The sequence below is a fragment of the Eleutherodactylus coqui genome, chromosome 6 (genome assembly GCF_035609145.1).
Source record: "Eleutherodactylus coqui strain aEleCoq1 chromosome 6, aEleCoq1.hap1, whole genome shotgun sequence".
Lineage (NCBI taxonomy): Eukaryota > Metazoa > Chordata > Amphibia > Anura > Eleutherodactylidae > Eleutherodactylus > Eleutherodactylus coqui.
In genome coordinates this window covers 97,906,380-97,930,981 of record NC_089842.1, presented here as the reverse complement: position 1 = coordinate 97,930,981, position 24,602 = coordinate 97,906,380, and the positions used below count along the sequence as shown (strand labels likewise).

Below are 24,602 nucleotides of genomic sequence, written 5' to 3'. Positions count from 1 at the left end.
AAATATCATGGACTCTGAGTTGGTGACATTTTCTTTCAGGCTGTCAGCAATATGCAGAGACCGTGCAGGACTCAGGCAGAAATTGTTCTGTATTAGACAAAAAAAAAGGTAGTTTTACAGTCCACCTACAGGAAAACATTACATAGTGCCACCGACCAGCAGCTGCTCCCCGTCTACTCACCCGGAGTTAAGGAGAAAGCCCAACATGAAATGGGACCTTGGTTGTGGTGAAGAGATAATGGAGCCAAGCTCTCCTCCGACAAGAAGTAGAAGAGGGCTGAGAGATGAGCGGGGTTTACAATAAAGATAGTTTATAACAAAAGTCTCTCCTATAATAAATATCAAACAGAAGGAAAGCAAACTGGAGTGCAGGACTTTATAAAAATATAGATTTATTCATTACATATAGAAAAGTTATATATCTGGAAAAAAAGCCACATAAATTTACACCAGTATAACACATTACATCAAAAATATCCCCACATAGTGATATGAGTCCCTGAGAGCATACAACAGCCATTAATGCATTTCTAGTATAACTCCCATCCAAGAGGAAAAGGCAAAGTGCATGTCCCAGATAACTTAAAAAGTTTTGAATACCTATAAAAAGTGTAACGCTTCTCCGAGTTCTACCATAATGTGAGGAATAGACCCCTGATGCGCGTTTCTGACCAGCCTTCTTCAGAGTTTTTTTTATTCATTGTGGGGTTTTTTTATAGTGTTTTCCCGAAAACAAGACCCTGCCCTATATTAATTTTTGCTGCAAAAGAGGCGCTAGGTCTTATTTTCGGGGTATGTCTTATTATACTTTGCAGGCGCAGTTCAGGTCCCTTCCACTTGATTGGCCAATTCATAAATCCTGTCTTCGCAATGCGATGGCTGTGATCAGTTCTTCGACCTCTGCTCAGCTAAACAATGCAGCGCGCAAAGTACCAATCACAGCCATCGCTTTGGTTCATCGAGCGCTACATTGCTTGGCTGAGCAGAGCTCAAGAACCAATCAGAGCCATCTCTTCCTGGAGGTGGGATTTATGCATCCCGTAAGCAGGAAGTGATCTTTTGTGGGTGGCCAAGGAATGCGAGAAGCGCGTCAGAGCTCCAGAAAGCAGTGGGAGGGATCTGGACCGAGCCTGCTAGGTAATGTATTACTTTTTTATGTAATGCAGCTATGGCTTATTTTTGGGGTAGGGCTTATATTCCAAGCCTTCTCGAATTTCCTGAAAAAATCTTAGTAGGGCTTATTTTCAGGGTAGGTCTAATTTTTGGGTAAACAGGGTACTTTATACATATTTATGTGTCTTTTCTTTTTGGATATATAACTTTCTAATGTAATATATATTTAGAAGTCCTGCACTCCAGTTTGCTTTTCTTGTGTTTGATTTCCAATAAAGATGCCAGCCCTTGTGTTAGAGCCCGGGTGATCTGCAGTATATTTTCTCGATTTATTTATAATTGGAATGTGGAAATGACTTTGCTGTTTTTTGTTACCTTTGTGTTTGTTGCAGCCCTATGTTTATGCATTGATGACATTCTAATGATTCATGTTGCTAATAATACAAACTTTCAAGTGCTGCTATCTTTAGTTCAGGAAGTCGACTAGATATGCATCTTAGCCTGATATGATGCAGGTAATCATATATATGCATTATGTACGACCACATTCTATATCTCACATTTGCTCATCATCCAAATAGTATCTACAGGGTAGGCTGAAAACTGTAAGCTGCCTAAAATAACATTTTGTCTCTACTACCTATAGCAACCAATCACAGCACACCTTTCATTTCTTATACAGTTAAGGTAAAATGAAAGCTGTGCTATGATTAGTCAGTATGGGCAGCAAAAATGTTCTTTCTGGTTGGGCCCACAGTGGATTCTGGCTGTGAGCCCGGCCAGTGATGCGGGTTCGCACAGCCCATACGTAGACTCCTCCATTGACTTCATTTGGAAGCCGTCTGTTGGGAGTCCGCGACAAAATATAGCATGCTGTGATTTATTTTTTTTCGCTCGCGGAAAATGCAAGTTGTATCCACAAGTGTATAGGAAAAATCAAAACTACATGCCTTTCAATGCATGCATTATGCCGCAGAATAAAGAATTCCCTACCGCAGCTGCGGTATGGGATACAGCTGTCGCAACCCCATAATTGTTTTTCAGGGAAGAGCTTTCAAAATAAGCCCTCCCCTGAGAAACAAGGCAAAGTAGTGTTTAAAAAAAATCATACTCTCCTTCCTTCAGCTGCCGGGGCTCAGCCGCGTCCTCTATGTGCTGTCCCCGGCTCTGCAATGTAGTTCTTTGAGTAGGCGGAGATTTAAAATTTAAAACAATTACGGGGTGCCGGCAGACCATTGTAGACATTGCGTGCATTCACTATGGTGCACGCATGTCCTATCTTTGCAGGCGCACGCCTGTAAAGAACAGACATGTGAAAACACCATAGGGAATGCATTGGTTCTAATAGACGCGTGTTTTGTGCGCGTGTATGCACGCACAAAAACATGCTCATGTGAAGCCATCCTAAGACATTGACGCAATTTTTTTTGTTTGTTTTTAGCGTGAAAGTCCATAGGATTTCTAATGTTAAAAACGCAAGTTCGTGCTTTGCAATGCGATAAAAAGGAGGCTCCATAGAAAAACATGGGAGATAAAACATCGCAGAAAGAAAGGACATGCTGTGATTATTTTTTTATCTATTTTTATTATTTTTTTTTGCAACATCGCAGCAGAGGAAACATTGCAAATGTGAAGGAAATAATTTACTCGCACTTGCATTGCACGAAAATTGCGCACTTTTCTTGTCAGTGTGAAGGAGCCCTTATTCCACTGAATCTCTTTCCTGAGACTGGATATATAATATATATTGCAGTCACCATCCTGGGATGGGATTTCTACTAGTATTTCATTAGTTTCCATATACTGTTTGTGCTGTCAATGAAACTTTAGACTGGGATTTGTGGCTAGAAGACCTCCAACTAAATAAAGGTCTTTTCAAAGGCTTCCTTCACACAGACTTTTTTTAGCCGTTTAGGGGGCTTGTGCTTCATCATACCTAAATGTACAAATATAAAAATTCACCAAAAGTGAGGTTAAACACCACAATTTTTTATAATGTGTTTCATATTTGCCTATGGCTTTACAACTAACACCTGGCAGCAGTGCTTTGTGAAAGGGGGGAAAAGCAAGTGAAAAAGTTGTGCTTTTTTAGGAAAAACAGTACATTTTGCAATGTTTGAAAATACCTCGAACCCAGAGGCGTAACTTGAGGCTCCTGGGCCCCAATGCAAAACCTGGAACGGGGCCCCCAACAATAATGCTTTACTTATTTTACGGGGCTTCCTATATGGAGAAGAGAGGCCTTATGGGCCCCCCAAGGCTCCTGGGCCTGGATGCAACCGCATCCCCTGCATCCTCTATAGTTACGCCCCTGCCCGAACCCTTTCCCTTCAGTTGTGTCTTATCATTGGATATAATGTAACAGAGCTTCTTTTAATAATCTTTACTATTTCTACCCATCTAAAAAGCTGCATGATTTCTAAAGTGCTACATTCTGTATGCCTCCAATTTAATTGCCAAATGTATATATGAATATTAGGATGTGTAGATAAGAATTTGATTATTTCTTGCATAAAACAAATCTCTGCTTTAATATAGCTTGACGGAAACGCAACATGAATTTGACAAGCATATTACTACATGTGTCATCCTAGATTGCATGTATGTTTAAATTAAAATATCATTCTGTCTTCTGCATTGCCCTCAATATAATAACATGAAAAATACTTATCCTATACATAGACATTAAAGCCTTATTTACATTGAATGCAAATACATTTTGGTAAGGCAAATCCCATATAATTTAGCAAGCTGTCAATCTGTAGTGACTCAGTGTCTAAGCACTTATCCTAAAGAACCTAGCTATTTAGGTAACGGGTATCTAATAAAGCTTTCTTTAAATACCTGACTTGCTATATTTTTGTTTTCTCATAGAGAAGTAATGATATAAAAATCAGTCCTTGTGGACTCTTAGATGATTTCTTTCACCTCCTGAAGGAAAAATATCTCCCCTTCCAACTCAGAGAAAAAAAGAGAAGAAACAGAATCAAATCTCTACATTTTGGTTTCATTGGCTCCAACAGTCTCTGAAATCTCTGTGAAGGTAAAGGCAGGGTTATCATAGCCACTCTTAAGCTTGGTTATGCTCTGCTTCTGGTTATAGAGGCAAAATGCGCAATGTGGAGTCTCCACCTCAACCGTTTTGCTGAAGTTACTGAAGTCGACCCGATACTTTCCATCCTTGGTTTTTGACACGATTGAGGCAAATCGAAATCCCCACAACACTTCTTCAGGGATGTAAGATGTACGGACCTGACAAGTAGCACTTGTCGCCTCCACTGTGCCATCTAAAAAGACCACAAGTTCAAAATCATGTTGTAGCAAAGTCTCTGCTGACATCTCAAAGAAAGGGCTGTTTTTGTTAATAATGTGGTAGATTGTCAGTGGAGACACAAAAAAGAGGTTCTCATTTCCAGCATCCACTATGAACTCTATATTGACTTGATCCAGAATGATTGTCTCTCCTTCTGGTGTGAGGGTTGTTTTTAGAAGCTTTCCATAAATATGACCTCCGATCAGAAGACTCTTCCTTAGATTTGCCACTCGAATCAGCAGACACAGCTTTCCTCCTCGCTTACTAATGACCGCATTCTTGCTAAAAGTTATAGTCTTACCTCTCTTTTTGGGTCTTGAAATTTTAGCTAGGATCGCTCCACACATGAAAGAGTTAATAATGACTCCCAAAATTGACTGGGCAATCAGCAAAAATATTGCGGTGCCACATTGCTCAGTCACACAACGGAACCCATAGCCAATGGTCACTTGGGTTTCCAAAGAAAAGAGAAACGAAGAAGTTAGTCCATTAATATTTTCAACACATGGAGTGTGATTAACGGAAGGGTAAAATTCGGGAAGGTCTTTATGTAAGTAGGCGACTGCGTACCACAGCAAACCAAACAGGAACCAACTCCCCAGGAAGGCTGTAATAAAAATAGTCATCTTATACCTCCATTTCAAGTCCAGAACAGTAGTCCAAATGTCAGCCAGGAAAGCCACCCTAGATTGTTCTTCCACATTTCCAAACTCAATGTTGCATCTTCCATCTTTGGATACCAGTCGCGCCCGGCGTCGTTTACCTTCTTTGAGATGGATGTTCAGTTTCTTCCTCAGGTAAGCGAGCATTCTGGCATAGAGTAAAAGCCACCTGCAATGAAAGGGACACTGAGTCTGTCTGCAGTACTGCCTTCCAGTGACAATATATGACTGTGGACAAAATGTGTGATAGATCAGCGATTACTTCATGCAATATATAAGCTTCTGGGATAGGCGCCAGAGGAAAAACTAGGTGTTGGGTAGTGCTGCTCTTCCTGTTTAGCCAGAGAACATTTAAATAAATGCTAACCTTTTCCTATTGGCTTGGGATGTAACCTCACTGGATATTATTGTCTTTCTTAAAATTAAAAAAAAAAATGGTAAAGTAGCAACTTCCTTGCAAATTTAGAATTTCTGGACTTGGTGATTCAGTTCTAAACTCCCTTTTTAAAGTTTCTTATTTGCATATTTTTCGGTCTGTGTAGCCTGGACATGAAGAGCGCCTGTATAACCACTTTTTGATGAGTATGTTTGTCTAAATGATTGCAGAGATAAGTTAAGCATTATTTCAATAATTGCTGGAATGAAATCTCTGCTTACATAACACTTTTGAGTCGGCTGAGTAATCATCGGTAATGGTCCAGATAAAAATTCTGTAAAGGGCAAAACTATACAAGCAGCTTGTCTGAAAACCATCCTGCAAAACCGCAGTATGGCTTCCAGTATGATTTTTGAGTGCAATTAACATGCATCTGAAAATGCTGCAAAAACGCCATAGAAATGCTGGAAAACGGCGCTAAAATCGCTGTGTGGAAACGCAGCCTGTTACATTGCTACTTTTTGAGGAAAATTTTTGTGTGCAGAATGATACATAATCTCATTGGGCCTGAGCTATCTGTGTCAGCCCAGGGGTCATATATGCTGACCTTGGGGGCAGATAGAAGAAAGTAGTGTATGAAAGCATTTCTCAACTCCAGTCCTCAAGTACTATACCTCCAACAGATTATGACTTAAGAATGTGTTATAAATAATATACCTGTGGCAATTTGTGAGACACTGACAATAATTACATAATCTGTGCAATACTAGGCAAATCCTAAACCATGACCTGTTGGGGTTACTTGAGGACTGGAGTTATGAAATGCTGGCCTATGGTATTTTGGTATTAAGTACCTAGTCATAGATATACATCATCATGAGGAAACTGGAAATACTGGTGGTAATGCCATGTTTGCACATCCTGCGTAATTGTTTAGTTTGGGAAAATGTTTGTCATTTGACTTAATTAATAGATCTAAATATAGCAATTCTCAATAAGAGATGTAACCAATTATCAGTTTAGGGATAAGGTCACTTTCACACCAGTGTTCTGCATCAGTACTTGGAAGTCAAACCCATGATTATAATCTACCCAATTTCCACTCCTTTGAAATCCAGGTGGAAAATGCTGACCGAAATATTGCCATATAAAAGTAGCCTTACGGGTGCATTATTAAGATCTGGAGGTAGGAAAGCCCACCCCTCGTACCACTTTTTTTTTCCTGCCATTAGAGAGGTCTTCATAGTTGAACCCTTCATAGTTGAATCCAATGAAGTAGTGCCCACTCCCACAATCCAGCCCTGTCATCCTCCGAAGATCGCATGGTGCTGGAAAATCTGACTCTTTAGAGTCCCATACAAGCGCTCTCCCATAGACTTGTATAAGAGAGCACGGGACTCTGAAAAGGGTATATAAAAAAAAAAAAACTCACCCCACTCCCGTTACGTCACCTAACACCATACTTTTTAAAATGTGGCAATTATTGCCTGAATTATTCCTGGAAATAGCGAATTTTGAGCGACAGTGGTCCCATGAACACACACCCCTCCAGGGTCTACTGAACCGAACTTGGATCAACATCCTGCATTACAAAGTACAGATGGTAAAATGTTGCAGCAATTGCTGAAACTATCTTATAAAATTGGCCAAACTCTGAAAGGTGATTCAACCCCTAGAGTGAGCCTGTAACGTTACATTGAACTTGCTGTTGTATTTGTGTGCACTGCACTATGTAAGGATGGCTTTACATGGGACGACTATTGCTTCTTTCACACAGGAGCAATAGTCGTTCAGTGAATGGAGTTGGAGATCAATTGTGGCTGCCCACTTTCATCTACCTTGAACAGGCAGTTCAAAGATAATTGACTGCCTGTTTACACTCATCGAGAAGTCGCTGACTAATTACTTCATTGAGGAGAGCAGAAAGAAAGTGACTAGCCACTATCGAGCGACTTCTTGTTCCGTAACCTGTCCATGGCCCGTGTTTAAGGGACAACGATCGCTGAAAATCACTCACTTGAGCAATTATTTTGCCTATAGGTTTTGGCCCATGTAAAGCCACCCGTATTACAAAGCAGAAGGAGCTGAGACAATTAAAGTGTCTCTCACTAATTGACTTTGTCTGTATGAGCATATATGCCAAGGTAACTGTCAATTACTGAGTAGTGCAGGCCAATAGACTCTTTAGCCAGAGGGAATAGGGGTTTGGATCAATTAATTCCAACTTCTGCTGAATCTGTTCTTCCAAAATTGTATTTAACTGCTCCTTTTATAACCTTAAGCCTGCAGAAAAAGCAGTGTGAAAGGTTCGCATATAGTACAATGCCAATTGTAAAATCACAAATTAACATATGCTAAAAGTAGTAGTTATCATTTTTTTGAAACTTGATTAAATGTTAACCTCACAATTGACTTAAGTGTAAACGATAGTCATTCGCTTGTGACCATGGTATTTAAAAAGATATGTCAAAATGTATCTTTTAACATGGCATATACTAGTAAATTAGTAATTTTTCAATACTGGAAATGTCCAATGAGTCAGTTCTTGTCTTAGTATTTCATAACCACATTCAATGGTAACATATTTACAAAAGGTATGACCTGTAAATGCAGCTTGAGTTTATACCCTTTTTCTTTAACCCATTAAGGAACAAGCCCCGTAAATATACGGTGCTTGGTCCCGAGCTTAAAGCCCAGCCGTATGTAAAATTACCATGGGGATTAAAGTCTCCAGATTCTGCAATTAATCAGAAGCAGGACGGGTTGTCAACTGATAGTCAAAGCTGATAACCCGGATGAGGAGGGAGAAGTGGGTTTTAACCCTTTCACTATGCGAGTCAGCAGTCAGTGACTGCCAGGTGACATGTGGCACAACAGATCCCAGAAGACCCTGATTAGCTCCGCCACTGACTAGTGTCACTACAGGGGGGCTCCTATGGATGCCTCAGCTACAGTGGAAAAATGTCAAATAAAAAACAAAACATGTGAATGTCCCCCAGAGGTCTTATATGATGTCATGGGGGACATGAATGGTAAAATAATTACATAAATAAGTAAAACACAATTACAGAATAAAACCTCAATATATACATAAAAAAGAAAATAACTCAAAGCTGATGCCAACCCAAACCATCGCTATATGCGCCCTGTAATCCAAAAACATACATATTATATATCAAAACCTCCGAAACAAAATGAGAAACCCATGCCCATACTTTATTTTAGCGTAAATATACTAATTTAAAAAAAAACTATAAATGTTAAAATCTATTTTTTTTTTCTTAGCTTTTTACCCCCACTAAAACTAAAAAACTGAAAAACTAGTCCGTGAAAAAAATATTAAAAAATAGCCCTATATGTCATGGGGAAAAAAACCTCAGCAAAAATAATTTTGTTAGCTAAAGGAAAAAAAAATAGGGTAATAAAACTTACCACGAGTAAAATCTCTAAGACGTGTCTGGTCCTTAAGGGGTTAAAGGAGTTTCTATTATTAGGGGAGGAAAGGTCTGCCTTTTACCCTTAGAAACAATGCTTGTCTTAAATCCTAAACACAGCCCATGGATAAGCTAGGGGTGCTGTGTTTTTTCTTCAAAGCGTAATAAAAAACAAATAGCCCTTTTGGGAAAAAAGTCTAATCCAAGACTGTTTTGTGTACAGAAGTCTGGTACTCTGTAATCTATTACAGGGACAAGGTTAGCCTTACTAAAAAGCCTAATGATTAACCATTTTAAATTCTAAATAAGGTATTACTGCAGAGAAGAATGTTTCCCATACAGTCAATGGTGACTACATCGTAGGACCTGATTTTCATATTGCAAATTTAAGTAAGCGATTTCTCAAACAGTCCCAAGAAATTATGAGAACTGCCCTTCATGGTTTCTTGGCCCACACACCTACCAGTTATTCTATTAGCCTCTCCAAGAGGGTGTCCCAAAATTGATTCTTGATGATTCATCTTGCACCTTCTCTGCCTACGTAACTACCTGCCCTTTTGATTCCATTCAGTTACATCTGGTGCTTTCAGTTTTACCAGCTGCTTACTTTCATAAAGTCAGGGTTCATCTCTCATCTGGGATTTTTTTGTATTTGTCTTTTAAAGAGCTGTCATGTCAGCGGGTCCAGCTTCTTAGAGCGGTTCCCCTCTATATTCTCTTCTTAGAGCTGCCTCCTGAATCTGTGAATGTGTCAAATGGGTGGTCCCCACTGCTTGCTGTCAATTTGATTGGCAGTTGGTGATTTTCACTCCCCCTTGACAGACTTCGAATCATTTACCCTTTTGCCGATCCTCCCATTAAATTTTAGATTGTACGTTTTGGGACCTCTTCTTCTTCTTTATATTTTTTGGTCTTTTTGTTTTTGATTCCTTGCTATTTTACTTGTTTATTACTTACCAAGTTTAAAGCATCATAGATTGTTTGCGCTATGTAATTGTTATTTACTATGATTAGTACAGTGATGTCTGGTGGCTTTATAGGACATGTCCCCCACTTACCAAATTATTCACATATAGAATTAATGTTTACGAACATCCAGAAACCTTTTGTAAATTGGGGTCCTTTTTAAGGCCCATTTAGACACAACGATTATCGCTCAAAAGATGTCTTGAGTGATGATCGTCGTCATTTACAGCGCAAGATGATTGTTGAAGATGAGCGATCACTTTGCGCTGCTAGTAGAGGATGCAGAAGACAAGCCGGGTGTCCCCGCTTGTCTTCTGCATCCAGCTGTTTTCTGCACTATGAGCCCATCTAATATACAGCAGAGCGCTCTGTGCAGGGTATGGAGAACAGAGCTGGACCGCTCTGTTCTTCATACCCAGCCTGTCATCAGGGAACGGGATACAACTGAAATAATAGTATCAGCTGTATCCCGCTGTGAATCTCTGAGGCTGATCGTTGTCTTTCAGCATGCTGAAAGACAACGATGAGCGAAGGCATAACGAAAACTGCACGATGTCAGTGCAGTTACACACGATTATCACTCAAAAGACGGCTTTTGACCGAATTTTGAGCGATTTAATCATTGTGTCTAAATGGGCCTTTACACACGCAGATCAACTGCCAGTACAAGCACCAATCAATTCAGCAAGTCAAATGGCACTTGTTTAATAGGAGTTTGTGCAGAATGAACGTCGTCCAAATGACCAGGCGCACGAACAGTTGTTCGCTACTTGAAATTGCATTCACTTCCGTATTTGTCAGAAGTGCGTTATCTGTTTACATGGGAGATATGCAGCTGACCGATGGGGAATTTTTGTGTTTTGTAAAGAGCTCACCAGACAAATTAGCATTTGCTTTGCCAGCACCTTCACACGGGGCAGCGATCGGGTGAATGAACGTATGGAAAAAGTTCATTCCTGATTGTTGACTTGTAAAGGGCACAAAGCACAGATCCTGAATCCCTGATGCTGCTCTGGCACTGAGACTCTACACTGACTTGATCATCCCTTTTCTGGGGGAGTATGACTGCCCCCTATGGAGAACAAGTAGATAACCCTTTTTTTGTAGTCTAAGATTAATATATACTTTAAAAATAATGGACCCCCATAAACCAGTAGAACAGCTTAACTCCATTATGTTATCCATTTTGAGTTACATTTCAGAGTTACACTCACTATTTTGCTAGTAGAGTCATTGTGTAAAATACATACATTAGTTATCCTGAGCTTATTACTCCATGCTGCAGTCATTCCATCCGGAATTTCATTGTGGCAAAACCGCCTGTGGCCTCTAATCCCGGGATTAGCCAGCCATGTGGATGACATTTGTCAAAAATCTCGTCCACACGGGACGGCCAATCTGTCGTGGCAAAGCCGGCGCTGTGGCGCGGATTCCCTGGCTGCAGCATGTATATATTTTTTTTCTTTGTTGCGTCCGTGCTGCTTTATATGGGAGCGACTGCCGCAACAGAAAACATGCGGCCAAGCCGCTCCAAAACCTGCGGCAAAATGCTTCAGGTTTTGAAGCTGCACTTTCCCGGCGGAAATCTTGCGGTTTTTCGCTGTGGCAAAACCACAGGATTTCCAGCAGGATTTCGCCCTGTGTGAACCCCGCCATACAATTCAGTACAAATTGTCCTAAAGAGTCCAATGTCCACTGACTGGAAATCTGCAGCTTTTTACATTCTCTGCACCTTCGCCACTTTTATTGTATCATTATCACTTTTCAGTGATTCTGAAAATAATTAGAACTACTAAGAAATTGCCGATGCTGTAAGTCTTCAGTGTGTTCATTTTGATTCACCAAAGGTTATAGAGAAACAAGCGGGGTGTGAAAATGCCTCTAATGATTCAGAGGGATTAGGAGAATAAACATTTATGCTAAAGTGGTGGGATGGAAACTATACAAAAGTGTATATTACTGGAAGTATATACTATGCTGCTGTTGGTTTCTATTAGAGATGAGCGAACGTACTCGTCCGAGCTTGATACTCGTTAGAGTATTAGCGTGTTCGAGATGCTCGTTACTAGAGGCGAGTACCACGCGATGTTCGAGTTACTTGCACTTTCATCTCTGAGACGTTAGCGCGCTTTTCTGGCCAATAGAAAGACAGGGAAGGCATTACAACTTCCCCCTGCGACCTTCAAGCCCTATACCACCCCCCTGCAGTGAGTGGCTGGCGAGATCAGGTGTCACCCGAGTATATAAATCGGCTCGCCACAGATGCGTTCTGACAGAGATCAGGGAAAGTGCTGTCTTGCTGGAGTTGCTATAGGGAGAGTGTTAGGAGTGATTTTAGGCTTGAAGAACCCCAACGGTCCTTCTTAGGGCCACATCTAACCGTGTGCAGTAGTGTGGAGGCTGCTTTTTGTAGTGTTGCACATTTTTTTTTTTTTTGTATATCGGCCGTGCAGAGCATTGCGCCCTGCAGTAATTATACATAGTCCAGGGCCAGTAGTGGTGGTGAGGCAGGGACAGAAGACCTATTTATTGAATATAGGCAGGGAAAAAAAATCTATTTGGGCTGCCTGTGACCGTCCTCAGTGTACTGGGTCTGTGCTGGGGGTAGTTGCCCTAATTCATACGCAGCCAGCTAAGTGTTACAGCAAGCTTGCGCAAAATTATTTCCTGGCTCTGTGTTGGCTGTTACATCACCGCTGTATTCCAGTCCACAGTGCAACAGTTTGCAGTTATTTTACATACTCTAGGGCCAGTAGTGGTGACGCAGAGAGAGAAGACATATACAGTGTATATAGGCAGTGGGCCTTTCCAAAAACATTTGGGAAAAAAAATCTATTTGGGCTGCCTGTGACCGTCCTCAGTGTACTGGGTCTGTGCTGGGGGTAGTTGTCCTAATTCATACGCAGCCAGCTAAGTGTTACAGCAGGCTTGCGCAAAATTATTTCCTGGCTCTGCTGTGCGTTCCGTAGGCGAAGTCAGCCTCCAACCACAGGCCAATAAGTGGCACATTTAATTACAGCGTTCTGTTTCTGCACTACTGGTAATACAGCATACTGAGGGGTAGGGGTAGGCCTAGAGGACGTGGACGCGGGCGAGGACGCGGAGGCCCAAGTCAGGGTGTGGGCACAGGCCGAGCCAGTCCGGTGGCCAGGGGTAGAGGCAGGACCAGACCGAATAATCCACCAACTGTTTCCCAAAGCGCCCCCTCGCGCCATGCCACCCTGCAGAGGTCAAGGTGCTCTACCGTGTGGCAGTTTTTCACAGAGACGCCTGACGACCGACGAACACTGGTGTGCAACCTTTGTCGCGCCAAGATCAGCTGGGGAGCCACCACCACCAGCATGCGCAGGCATATGATGGCCAACCACCCCACAAGGTGGGACGAAGGCCGTTCACCGCCTCCGGTTTGCACCACTGCCTCTCCCCCTGTGCCCCAACCTGCCACTGAGATCCAACCCCCCTCTGAGGACACAGGCACTACCGTCTCCTGGCCTGCACCCACACCCTCACCTCCGCTGTCCTCGGCCCCATCCAGCAATGTCTCTCAGCGCAGCGTCCAGCCGTCGCTAGCGCCACTGTTTGAGCGCAAGCGCAAGTACGCCGCCACGCACCCGCACGCTCAAGCGTTAAACGTGCACATTGCCAAATTGATCAGCCTGCAGATGCTGCCGTATAGGCTTGTGGAAACGGAGGCTTTCAAAAGCATGATGGCGGCGGCCCCGCGCTACTCGGTTCCCAGTTGCCACTACTTTTCCCGATGTGCCGTCCCAGCCCTGCACGACCACGTCTCCCGCAATATTGTATGCACCCTCACCAACGCGGTTACTGCCAAGGTCCACTTAACAACGGACACGTGGACAAGCACAGGCGGGCAGGGCCACTATATCTCCCTGACGGCACATTGGGTGAATTTAGTGGAGGCTGGGACCGAGTCAGAGCCTGGGACCGCTCACGTCCTACCCACCCCCAGAATTGCGGGCCCCAGCTCGGTGCTGGTATCTGCGGCGGTGTATGCTTCCTCCACTAAACCACCCTCCTCCTCTGCAACCTCGGACTCGCAATAAAGATGTGTCAGCAGCAGCAGCACGTCGCCAGCAGTCGCTGTCGCACGGCGTGGCAGCACAGCGGTGGGCAAGCGTCAGCAGGCCGTGCTGAAACTACTCAGCTTAGGAGAGAAGAGGCACACGGCCCACGAACTGCTGCAGGGTCTGACAGAGCAGACCGACCGCTGGCTTGCGCCGCTGAGCCTCCAACCGGGCATGGTCGTGTGTGACAACGGCCGTAATCTGGTGGAGGCTCTGCAGCTTGGCAGCCTCACGCACGTGCCATGCCTGGCCCACGTCTTTAATTTGGTGGTTCAGCGCTTTCTGAAAAGCTACCCACACTTGTCATACCTGCTCGGAAAGGTGCCCCGGGTCAGCGCACATTTCCGCAACTCCAAGACGGACGCTGCCACCCTGCGGACCCTGCAACATCGGTTTAATCTGCCAGTGCACCGACTGCTGTGCGACGTGCCCACACGGTGGAACTCTACGCTCCACATGTTGGCCAGACTCTATGAGCAGCGTAGAGCTATAGTGGAATACCAACTCCAACATGAGCGGCATAGTGGGAGTCAGCCTCCTCAATTATTTACAGAAGAGTGGGCCTGGTTGGCAGACATCTGCCAGGTCCTTGGAAACTTTGAGGAGTCTACCCAGATGGTGAGCGGGGATGCTGCAATCATTAGCGTCACCATTCCTCTGCTATGCCTCTTGAGAAGTTCCCTGCAAAGCATAAAGGCAGACGCTTTGCGCTCGGAAACGGAGGCAGGGGAAGACAGTATGTCGCTGGATAGTCGGAGCACCCTCATGTCTATATCTCAGCGCGTTGAGGAGGAGGAGGAGGAGGGGGAGGAGCATGAGGAGGAGGGGGAAGAGACAGCTTGGCCCACTGCTGAGGGTACCCATTCTGCTTGCCTGTCATCCTTTCAGCGTGTATGGCCTGAGGAGGAGGAGGAGGATCCTGAAAGTGATCTTCCTAGTGAGGACAGCCATGTGTTGCGTACAGGTACCCTGGCACACATGGCTGACTTCATGTTAGGATGCCTTTCTCGTGACCCTCGCGTTACACGCATTCTGGCCACTACGGATTACTGGGTGTACACACTGTTCGACCCACGGTATAAGGAGAACCTTTCCACTCTCATTCCCGAAGAGGAAAGGGGTTCCAGAATGATGCTATACCACAGGGCCCTGGTGGACAAACTGATGGTAAACTTCCCATCCGACAGCGCTAGTGGCAGAAGGCGCAGTTCCGGAGCCAGGTAGCAGGGGAGGCGCAGAGATCAGGCAGCATGTACAGCGCAGGCAGGGGAACATTCTCCAAGGCCTTTGCCAGCTTTATGGCTCCCCAGCAAGACTGTGTCACCGCTCCCCAGTCAAGGCTGAGTTGGCGGGAGCACTGTAAAAGGATGGTGAGGGAGTACGTAGCCGATCGCACGACCGTCCTCGGTAACGCCTCTGCCCCCTACAACTACTGGGTGTCAAAGCTGGACACGTGGCCTGAACTCGCGCTGTATGCCCTGGAGGTGCTTGCTTGTTCTGCGACTAGCGTCTTGTCAGAGAGGGTGTTTAGTGCGGCTGGGGGAATCATCACGGATAAGCGTACCCGCCTGTCAACCGACAGTGCCGACAGGCTTACACTCATCAAGATGAACAAAGCCTGGATTTCCCCAGACTTCTCTTCTTCACCAGCGGACAGCAGCGATACCTAAGCAATACGTAGGCTGCACCCGCGGATGGAAGCATCGTTCTTTATCACCATCAAAAACGCGGACATTTTTGCTTCATCAATCTGTGTATTCTATTCATCCTCCTCTCCTGCTCCTCCTCCTGAAACCTCACGTAATCACGCCGAACGGGCAATTTTTCTTAGGCCCACTTTGAGGGTATATGTATATATTGCCATATGTTTTTTATGCTTTATACCTATATGCAAGTTCTATTCAATTCCAAATAAGAACAAACTTAATCTGTCGCCTTAACATCAGATATTCCAAGGCTTTGCAAGGCTGAGAGAGATGTTTCTAGAAATTCAGATATGATACCGAACCAGACGAAGGCCGCGTGTACTTGGCTGTTTTCCCAGAAGCCCATATCAAGATGTTCCACTATGTACATGATTTTCAGTGTCTCAGGCCGGAAATCCAGACTTCCCATATATGGAGAATGCATGCTTGGCCGCTTTCTTAGAATTGAGTGGGTGATTCTTTGCACTGGAGTTAATTGAATACGTGATTTTCTGTACATAAGCCAGAGGCGCCATATCAAGATAACGGCTGTTTTCACTGTCTCAGGCCGGAAATCCGGACTTCCCATATATGGTTATGAGCCCATCACCCCTTGCTGGTGATGGGACAAAGGGTATAAGATCTCATGTAATCTGTAATAAAGCACGGCAGAGAGCCATGTCCCGTGTGAGAAACTATACCAGACCTCCGTGTGGTGTCTCTTCTTACCGCCGGCAGCGGGGCAAGTGGGGTGGGCCTGATTGGTGCTGTACTTAGAATTTTATTACCCTGACACCACAAGGCTCAGTCATATAATTTTTCTAAACAATTTTTATACGTTTCAATGCTCATTAAAGCGTTGAAACTTGCACCTGAACCAATTTTTATTTTAACTGGGCTGCCTCCAGGCCTAGTTACCAATTAAGCCACATTAACCAAAGCGATTAATGGGTTTCACCTGCTCTCTTGGTTGGGCATGGGCAATTTTTCTGAGGTACATTAGTACTGTTGGTACACCAATTTTTGGGGGCCCTCGCCTACAGTGTAATCCAATTAATTTTTTGCCCACCTGCATTCCAGCTGACGTTACATCAGCTGTGCTGGGCACTGCAATGGGATATATTTATGTACCGCCGGTGGGTTCCAGGGAGCCACCCATGCTGTCGGTCCACACGGAGTTGTAACTACATTTGTCCACTTCTAAAGAACCCCAGTCTGACTGGGGCATGCAGTGTGGGCCGAAGCCCACCTGCATTTAACATGACATTACCTCAGCTGTGATGGGCAATGCAATGGGATATATTTATGTACCGCCGGTGGCTTCCTGGCACCCACCCATGCTGTCGGTCCACAGGGACTTCACAATAGGGAGTTGTACCTGCCTGTGTCTATGAATTTAAAAAGCCTGGTCAGGTTGGGGAATGCAGTGTGGGCCGAAGCCCACCTGCATTTAATCTGACGTTAGCTCTGCTGTCCAGGGCACTGCAATGGGATACATTTATGTACAGCCGGTGGGTTCCAGGGAGCCACCCATGCTTTGGGTGCACACGGAATTCCCATTGCGGAGTTGGGGATTCCCAGTTGTACCTGCCTGTGACTATTTATTAAAAAACGCGGTCTGACTGGGGCGTGCAGACACCTTGACAGAATGAATAGTGTGTGACACATAGGTTCCCCATTGCTATGCCCACATGTGCAGCTCCTGACGGCGGTGGCACAGGATTGGATTTCTCATTGCTTCTGTACAGCATTGTACAGCCCCTTTTAAAGAGGGTCGCTGCCTAGCCGTGCCAACCCTCTGCAGTGTGTGCCTGCGGTTCCTCCTCATGGCAGACGCACTTATAAATAGACATGAGTGTGGCGTGGCATGAGGGCAGCTGAAGGCTGCGCAGGGACAATTTGGTGTGCACTGTGGACACTGGGTCGTGCAGAGGGGGGTTGGGCAGCATGTAACCCAGGAGAAGTGGCAGCGGAGTGTCATGCAGGCAGTGATTGTGCTTTTTTGGAGGTAGTGTGGTGCTTAGCTAAGGTATGCATTGCTAATGAGGGCTTTTCAGAAGTAAAAATTGTTGGGAGGGGGGGGGGCCCACTCTTGCCGCTATTGTGGCTTAATAGTGGGACCTGTGAACTTGAGATGCAGCCCAACATGTAGCCCCTCGCCTGCCCTATTCGTTGCTGTGTCGTTCCCATCACTTTCTTGAATTGCCCAGATTTTCACAAATGGAAACCTTAGCGAGCATCAGCGATATACAAAAATGCTCGGGTCGCCCATTGACTGTAATGGGGTTCGTTATTCGAAACGAACCCTCGAGCATCGCAAAATTTTCGTCCCGAGTAACGAGCACCCGGCATTTTGGTGCTCGCTCATCTCTAGTTTCTATGTTAAATTCTTTCATAATGTATGTCAGAAATTTTTTAAGGTATTTCGGCCAAACTGTTTATCCCCATCAATAACAACTCATGACATGCAAATTCAGTTTTTCTTTCATCTCCTTGGGCGCCTGATAGTAGCTAGTGGTAATTCTGGGTAGTTTCTTCTGCCGGTTTACATGTTTGTGCAATGTCCTGTGCTCTGTCCTTGCATGCACTTTAATTAAACATTGCATTCAATGGCAAAATCGTCAAATGTAAAAGTCAAATAAAATCAAAATAACTTTAATCTCCTCAGTACAAATTCTAAGTTAACGGGATACTTATTAACTAAGTTAATGTTGCATGCGTTTACATTTTCTTAGTAAAGCGTATTTCTACTTCCATTCTGGCATGGAAACTTTCTGTTGTGGAGGTTCTGCGTAGTCTGACCCTTTTGTGTGCTATCTGTGGACCAATGCATTTCTACCCTTTTACTGTGGGCTCTGCAAGAAACAAGAGGGGCGATAGGAGGAAGTCTGCAGCGTATTTTTACTTGTACGTACCCAGTATTTCATAATGCGTATCAACCAGGGGCGTAACTATAGAGGATACAGAGTATGCGGTTGCACCTGGGCCCAGGAGCCTTAGGGGGCCCATAAGGCCTCTCTTCTCCATACAGGGAACACAGTACTATGAGTAAAGCATTATAGTTGGGGGTCCTGTTACAAGTTTTGCATTGGGACCCGGGAGCTTCAAGTTACGCCTGTGATATCAACATAGATGAGTCAAATAGAACAACACAACTTTAGACCTGCATCTACAAGGCTCATCTGTCTTCTTCCAGATGTGGAACTAGTAGGTTATTCTTCAAGATTTACAGGCCTTTCATAAGAGTGTGAAGCCTGTGTGTTATTAAATATTTTATAGAGGAGTGTGATGAAAGATTGGAAAATGAGACCTAAAATTTGCATTTAGGGCGGCTTTCTGCCAACTCTGAAATACATAATACTGTATATTGTTACACCGCATTTATGGGGGAGTATGTAAAAGTTAGGCATACACATCCAATACATTTTGGATAAATCTGCATAAGACCAGAACAATCTAATGTGTATGGGGCAGCTTGATGTCTATCCTCCTGAGGACAACAAGCCCAATATTTTGTTTCTCTGTTGAGCACTGAAAGAGGAGTCTAGCAACTAATTACCCCATATGAATTAAACATGGCCACTCAGCCTTTCTAAGGACTCTCTTTTACATGAGACTGTTGGGTGCTTAAGTGGCCGGCAATTGTCCCAAAGATTATCACTCCTGTGCTGTACAGGAGGAGTAATCATTCACTGAATGGAGGCAGAGAACGACAGAGATCACTTCTGGCTGCCCGCCTCCATTCAGACAAACAGGCAGTAGTTCGTAGATGAATTACTACCTGTTTACACTGGCTGATCGACATTTGCTTTTTATGCAGGAAGCTAAACACCAGAACAAGGGGGCACAATCTGAGATTGGGGATGATCAGAAGCAATGCCAGGAAATATTATTTTACTGAAAGAGTAGAAGATACTGTAAGAGCAGTGAGACTGTGGAACACACTGCCTGAGGACGTGGGGATGGCAAAATCCATACAGGAGTTTAAGAGGGGACTAGAGGTCTTTCTAGAGCGCTATGATATTTCAGAATATAGACATTAGGTGACCACTGGGGTTAATGATCTCAAATGTTGATCCAGGGAGTCGGGAAGGCATTTTTTTTTCCTCCGTAGGAGCTAAATGGCTGCTTGTTTGTTTTTGTTTTTTGTTGCCTTTTTCGAGGGGGGCTGAAACAGGCTGAACTAGATGGACATCATCTTCATTCAGCCTAACATACTGTGTTACTATACTTGGAACAAACCTCCAACAGACATGGTTGAAAAACGAACAATAAATGAAGTCAAGCTGCCTAGGATAGGTCTATAACATAAAGGCAGACTAAATGTACCAAAGTGTTTTTTTTTTTCTGCCATCAATTCGGTTTATGTGGATCCCAATGTATAGTAAACTTTATTTCAGGCTGACTTGCATCTTTAAAGCTGCCAGGGTACAAGTTAGGGATTAGCTAGATAGCTGTGTAATTTTTTTTTACCTACATATCTATTATACATCTTTTTATAATTTATAATATCGGGGCAGTATATTCAATGTAATTATTGGTGTATTTAAATGTATTGAATATTCTGTATTCCACATGTTAGTATGTAAAATCTACGCCCTTACATAGTAACATAGTATGTTGGGTTGAAAAAAAGGCAAATGTCCACCCAGTTCATCCTGCTTCTCCCCCCCCCCCCCCCAATATATAGAGTAGCCTTAAAGGCTACAGTCCTCCAACTTATAGTGAGCATATGTGTATACACCGCACAGGGAAAATGTCAGAAAATGCTTAAAATTAATTGTAACTACAAAAATTATTTTTGAGTAAAAACCGTTTTTAAAAAGTGCACAAAGGTGTCCATAGTCTTTAAAAGGGTGTTTCCATCTAATAATGGTGAAGCATTGTGACTTTTGGGGCTTTTTTAAAAAGTGCTTGTGGCCTAGAGTTAGTGTGCATGGCCACCATCATATTTACTATAATGTATGCCAGAAACTGGTGTATATTAGAGATGAGCGAGTATACTCGCTAAGGCTAACTTCTCGAGCGAGTAGTGCCTTAGCCAAGTATAATCCCGCTCGTCTGTAAAGATTCGGCTGCCGGCGCGGGTGACAGAGGAGTTGTGGGAGGGAGAGAGATCTCCCCTCCGTTCCTCCCCGCTCTCCCCCGCCGCCGGCAGCTGAATCTTTAGAGACGGGCGGGGAGATACTCGGCTAAGGCACTACTCGCTCGAGTAGTTTGCCTTAGCGAGTATACTCGCTCATCTCTAGTGTATATTCTAGCTGAAGCCTGTGCCAGTTCGGAGCTGGTGCAGGTTTCCGTCTAGTGTGTGGAGGTGCCACCAGATGAGACAAATGTATTAAGAGGCTTTTCAAAGGAACTGAAATGCTTATCTGTTATGTTAAAGCCACTCATACATTAGGGTTTTGGGACAGCTTTCTGGGTGACGATCATTCATAGTCGGTTTGTGACATTCGACATTTTGGCTGAGAAAGCCATGAGTAACTGCATGTGTGATTCTAGTCATCAAATGCATCTGTTTTAGCACATCTTGTGACTTGTTCATTGCACATTGATGTTGTGGAGCTGTTAAGAGGCATAAAAAGGCGACCGGGGACCCACTTGTAAGAGTTCTCGTATACTTCTGGATCTCTAAGGGTATGTTCATATGGGGCCTATACAATGCAGATCTTCTGTCTATATTTTCCGGAATTAAGGTTTCTGTGGATGAAATTTTAACATCTAATCCACAAGTTTTGGAAAAAATATGCTCAAAATCCATGTGGAAGCTAACTTGTTTTGTAGCAGATCTACATGTAACACTTACAGATATTGCTGTGCTAAATGCGCTCCATGTGGTCCTACCCTAAATACTTCACCAGGATGGTCCAATAACTACAGTACAATGTCATTTTAATGAAGACTTTAGTGATTATCTTATTACTTTACTAGCTGTAGTTTGGAGCAATTTTACATGTAATACACCGTAAGGTACTTCTAGCAAGTTCCTGATGAAGTGATTCACTTTAAGGGATCGTGCACATGGCTATGTAGTTGCTGACTTGTCTGGAGTCTTAAATGGCTTCCATGTAAGTTTGAGGCTCTACTGTAGTTGCAAACTTCTGGAAACAAAAATCTAATATACTGCTCCCATTAGGTAGTATATGGGAGGATTGTGCAATTTTACAGCTCAAAATTATAGAACTGCAGAGACTCCATATGGTACCACATAGGCCTTATGCCATGCAGACAGCTCTGCTGTGTTCAGGGTGCCCAATAAAGGCACAGATTCCAGTATGTTTTGCGATTTACCGTTGGGATGCCAACCAACACGTTTAGGGCCAGCTGATGATGTCCTCCGCTGTGCGGCTACACGAGTGCGATTCTAAAAAAATATTCTCTTCCCTATTATAATGACTGTCCCAAACAGGGACTGGACAGTAATATCCTGCATCCTTAAGGGAACAACTTGGCTAGTTGCATCTAAAAGTTACCATTGGCTCCATATATGTTTCCTGACTGACGTGATCTGAAGCCGATCTTTGATTTCAGATACTTACTGGCAGATAGCGCCAGGTTTAGCAATCATATCTCTGGGAGATGCCATCAATTTCTGATCATTGGCCATTTGCCTAATGGCACTCAGAAAAGGAATGTAATGTTTGGTAATTGTCAGCAACCTTTTTTTTTTTTTTTTTTTTTTTTTTATCCCTCAGGGGTTTTTTTGCTAGATGGAAACCATCCCTAATTTACCATGTGTCGGGATTCGAAAACCCAATCCCTGCTAGGGCAGGAGTGTCGCTATCTTGTGGGTAAAGCACTATACTGAGCCCCACGGCCCCTTCATATGGGGCATCACGAGGGCTCTAGTGACCAGACAAACCTCTCCTGAAGCTGTGGGGAGCCAGGAGAGCGGAGTATAGCATTTTTTCATTATTTTCATACATGGGTATAAACTGAGAAAAATACCTCAGGACCCGTTTTTTAAAGAGGTTTTATATGTTCTTACTAATTAAAACCAAGATGGTCTATGAATACATGCATACCATGATACATCCCATCACTGTTTGGCAAGACAATATATATATATAACTATAATCAGTGTGCAGCTCTACAGTCTACTGTAACCTACTATACGATTGCCAAACTGGTTTATATTATCTGATCCAGTATAATCACACTCCTACTTCGTCATCACCTTTCATTGTAAACACAATCCTTATCATAATCCATTAAGTATTATAATTCTTCAATCTGGTATCTGCATTGTCACTTATTTCATCATCATACAAAACATTTACAAGAGGAGAGGTCACTGTATGGGGAATGTCATCTTTTCACTTCCCTTAATGACGTCTGATTCCGCAGCTGCTGACAAGTTTGAGCAAGAGTCTTCCTCTTGGGCCGTATTCACACTTTGCACATTGGTATTGGTATTTTAAATTGGGTACAAATGAAAGAAGGGAAGTATAAATCATTCTATTCTATTTCCCTAGTGTTTACGATCCAGCCCTGGTGCAAAATACTGACCAAATCTGCAATGTTTGAATAAGGGCTCATTCCCACGCCGTATGTGTAAAACGCTGTATGAGCCGGCTATCTGCAGTGCGCAGAACAGCGTATCCCGTTGTCATGTGCAGTGTGAATAGTTGTTTTTCCTTGATGATTCCCCACGCTGTCTCTTAGCAGCGTTGCGTATTAAACCCCCCACACACAATATATTGTGTATTTATAGCATTTTATAGGCACCCATAGAGAACAATAGGGCTGTACACACGTAAGACACAGTAAAATAGAACATTCTGCGCTCTTTTCTTTTTTTTTTTTTTCTTTATGGCCGTATTTATTATATGCAATTAAACACTGGTACAAGTGGGACATACGAAAATCAATGTATTTGCATATGCTGTGATGTACCGCATATTATACGCGCATAATACGCAATTCAAATATGTCCATGTGAATGAGCCCTTCGGCCTTATGCTGCAACTACATTCAGGATTACTAACTGTCCATAAATTCCTCAGATGTCTGTTTTTTAAAGGCACTTTCCAATGTCCTTCAAAAAATTCGCATTGCTTTTTCCGTTTTTTTTTTCCCCCTCCTCTGAAGCTAGAGGAACTTTGTATTTGTGATATCAAACTAGTGATTTGTAATAGTCATTTAACAATTCAGAGTGAATGCTTATATAAGCAATATATATAATCCTTCTCTGATTCAATTTGGGTTTTCCAATTTGGCTTTCAAAATCTTGACTTTTGGATGTTTTCCTGAAAACAATTCTAAAATCAGGTTGGCAACCATGAGCCTCCTTAAGAGAACCTAAGATACCTATGTAACTGAATACCTTTGTGTCTTCTCCAATAAAAATGAAAGGCTTCTATACTCACCGGGATACTCTGTGTCTACAGATCTGATTTCTTTTATTTTTTTTGCTATCTTCAATCTCTCTTCGTGGTGTGAACTTTATTCTCTTCTAGGTCTGTCCTTTATGTACAGTTGCCAGCAAGGTCTGGCTGCTTTATATGCTGGTCCATGCTTAATGTGACTGGCTCTACAAGAGAGGGTGGAGGTGAAGGGCAGTAATAAATGTTATGGCCTTGACATTAACCGTTTCATTGTCACAAGCTCCACCATTCATCACTGAATAATCTGGCAGCAGTAAACCTGTGGGTTTAGAGGTGACAATGGCCTTAAAGTACAAGCAGAGTAGTCCATGACTACTAGTGGTTTTGACTTTGTTTTGCATTTAGTTCATGTTCATTGTACTTGGTTCTACCTTATGTAGTATACTTAAATGATTTATCATATGCATAGCACTTTGCAATTAATGGTACTCTAATTTGTACCGTCAGCACCTTGTACTATTACAATATCATTCTGTATGTCTAAAGACTTATTTAGTACAGTTGTAGCTGTCACTGGGGGTAAGACTCTGAATGCAGCTTTCAACCTTTTTTTAAAATTGCTGGCCTATCCTCAAGACAAG

The 24,602-nt window shown here is 43.3% G+C and overlaps 2 protein-coding genes across 5 annotated transcripts in view; one reads left to right on the top strand and one right to left on the bottom strand.

Annotated features, from left to right (window-relative positions):
• The window catches only part of KCNJ5 (potassium inwardly rectifying channel subfamily J member 5), a 116,436-nt gene that overhangs the window by 46,773 nt on the left and 45,061 nt on the right, over nt 1-24,602 (top strand). The window lies entirely within an intron of this gene.
• KCNJ1 (potassium inwardly rectifying channel subfamily J member 1) lies at nt 385-24,051 on the bottom strand. 2 transcript variants are annotated; one of them, XM_066607244.1, is made up of 2 exons: nt 24,004-24,051; nt 385-5,257 (listed from the first exon to the last, which is right to left on the bottom strand). In XM_066607244.1, the coding sequence occupies exon 2, from the start codon at nt 5,233-5,235 to the stop codon at nt 4,108-4,110; it is 1,128 nt and encodes a 375-aa protein (XP_066463341.1). In that variant the 5' UTR covers nt 5,236-5,257; nt 24,004-24,051; the 3' UTR covers nt 385-4,107. The 2 variants fall into 2 exon arrangements, with proteins under 2 accessions (XP_066463341.1, XP_066463340.1); XM_066607243.1 differs by lacking the exon at nt 24,004-24,051 and adding an exon at nt 5,456-5,525.

Coding starts and splice junctions, on each gene's coding strand:
- KCNJ1 (XM_066607244.1), bottom strand. CDS start 5,235: ATGCTCGCTTACCTGAGGAAGAAACTGAACATCCATCTCAAAGAAGGT.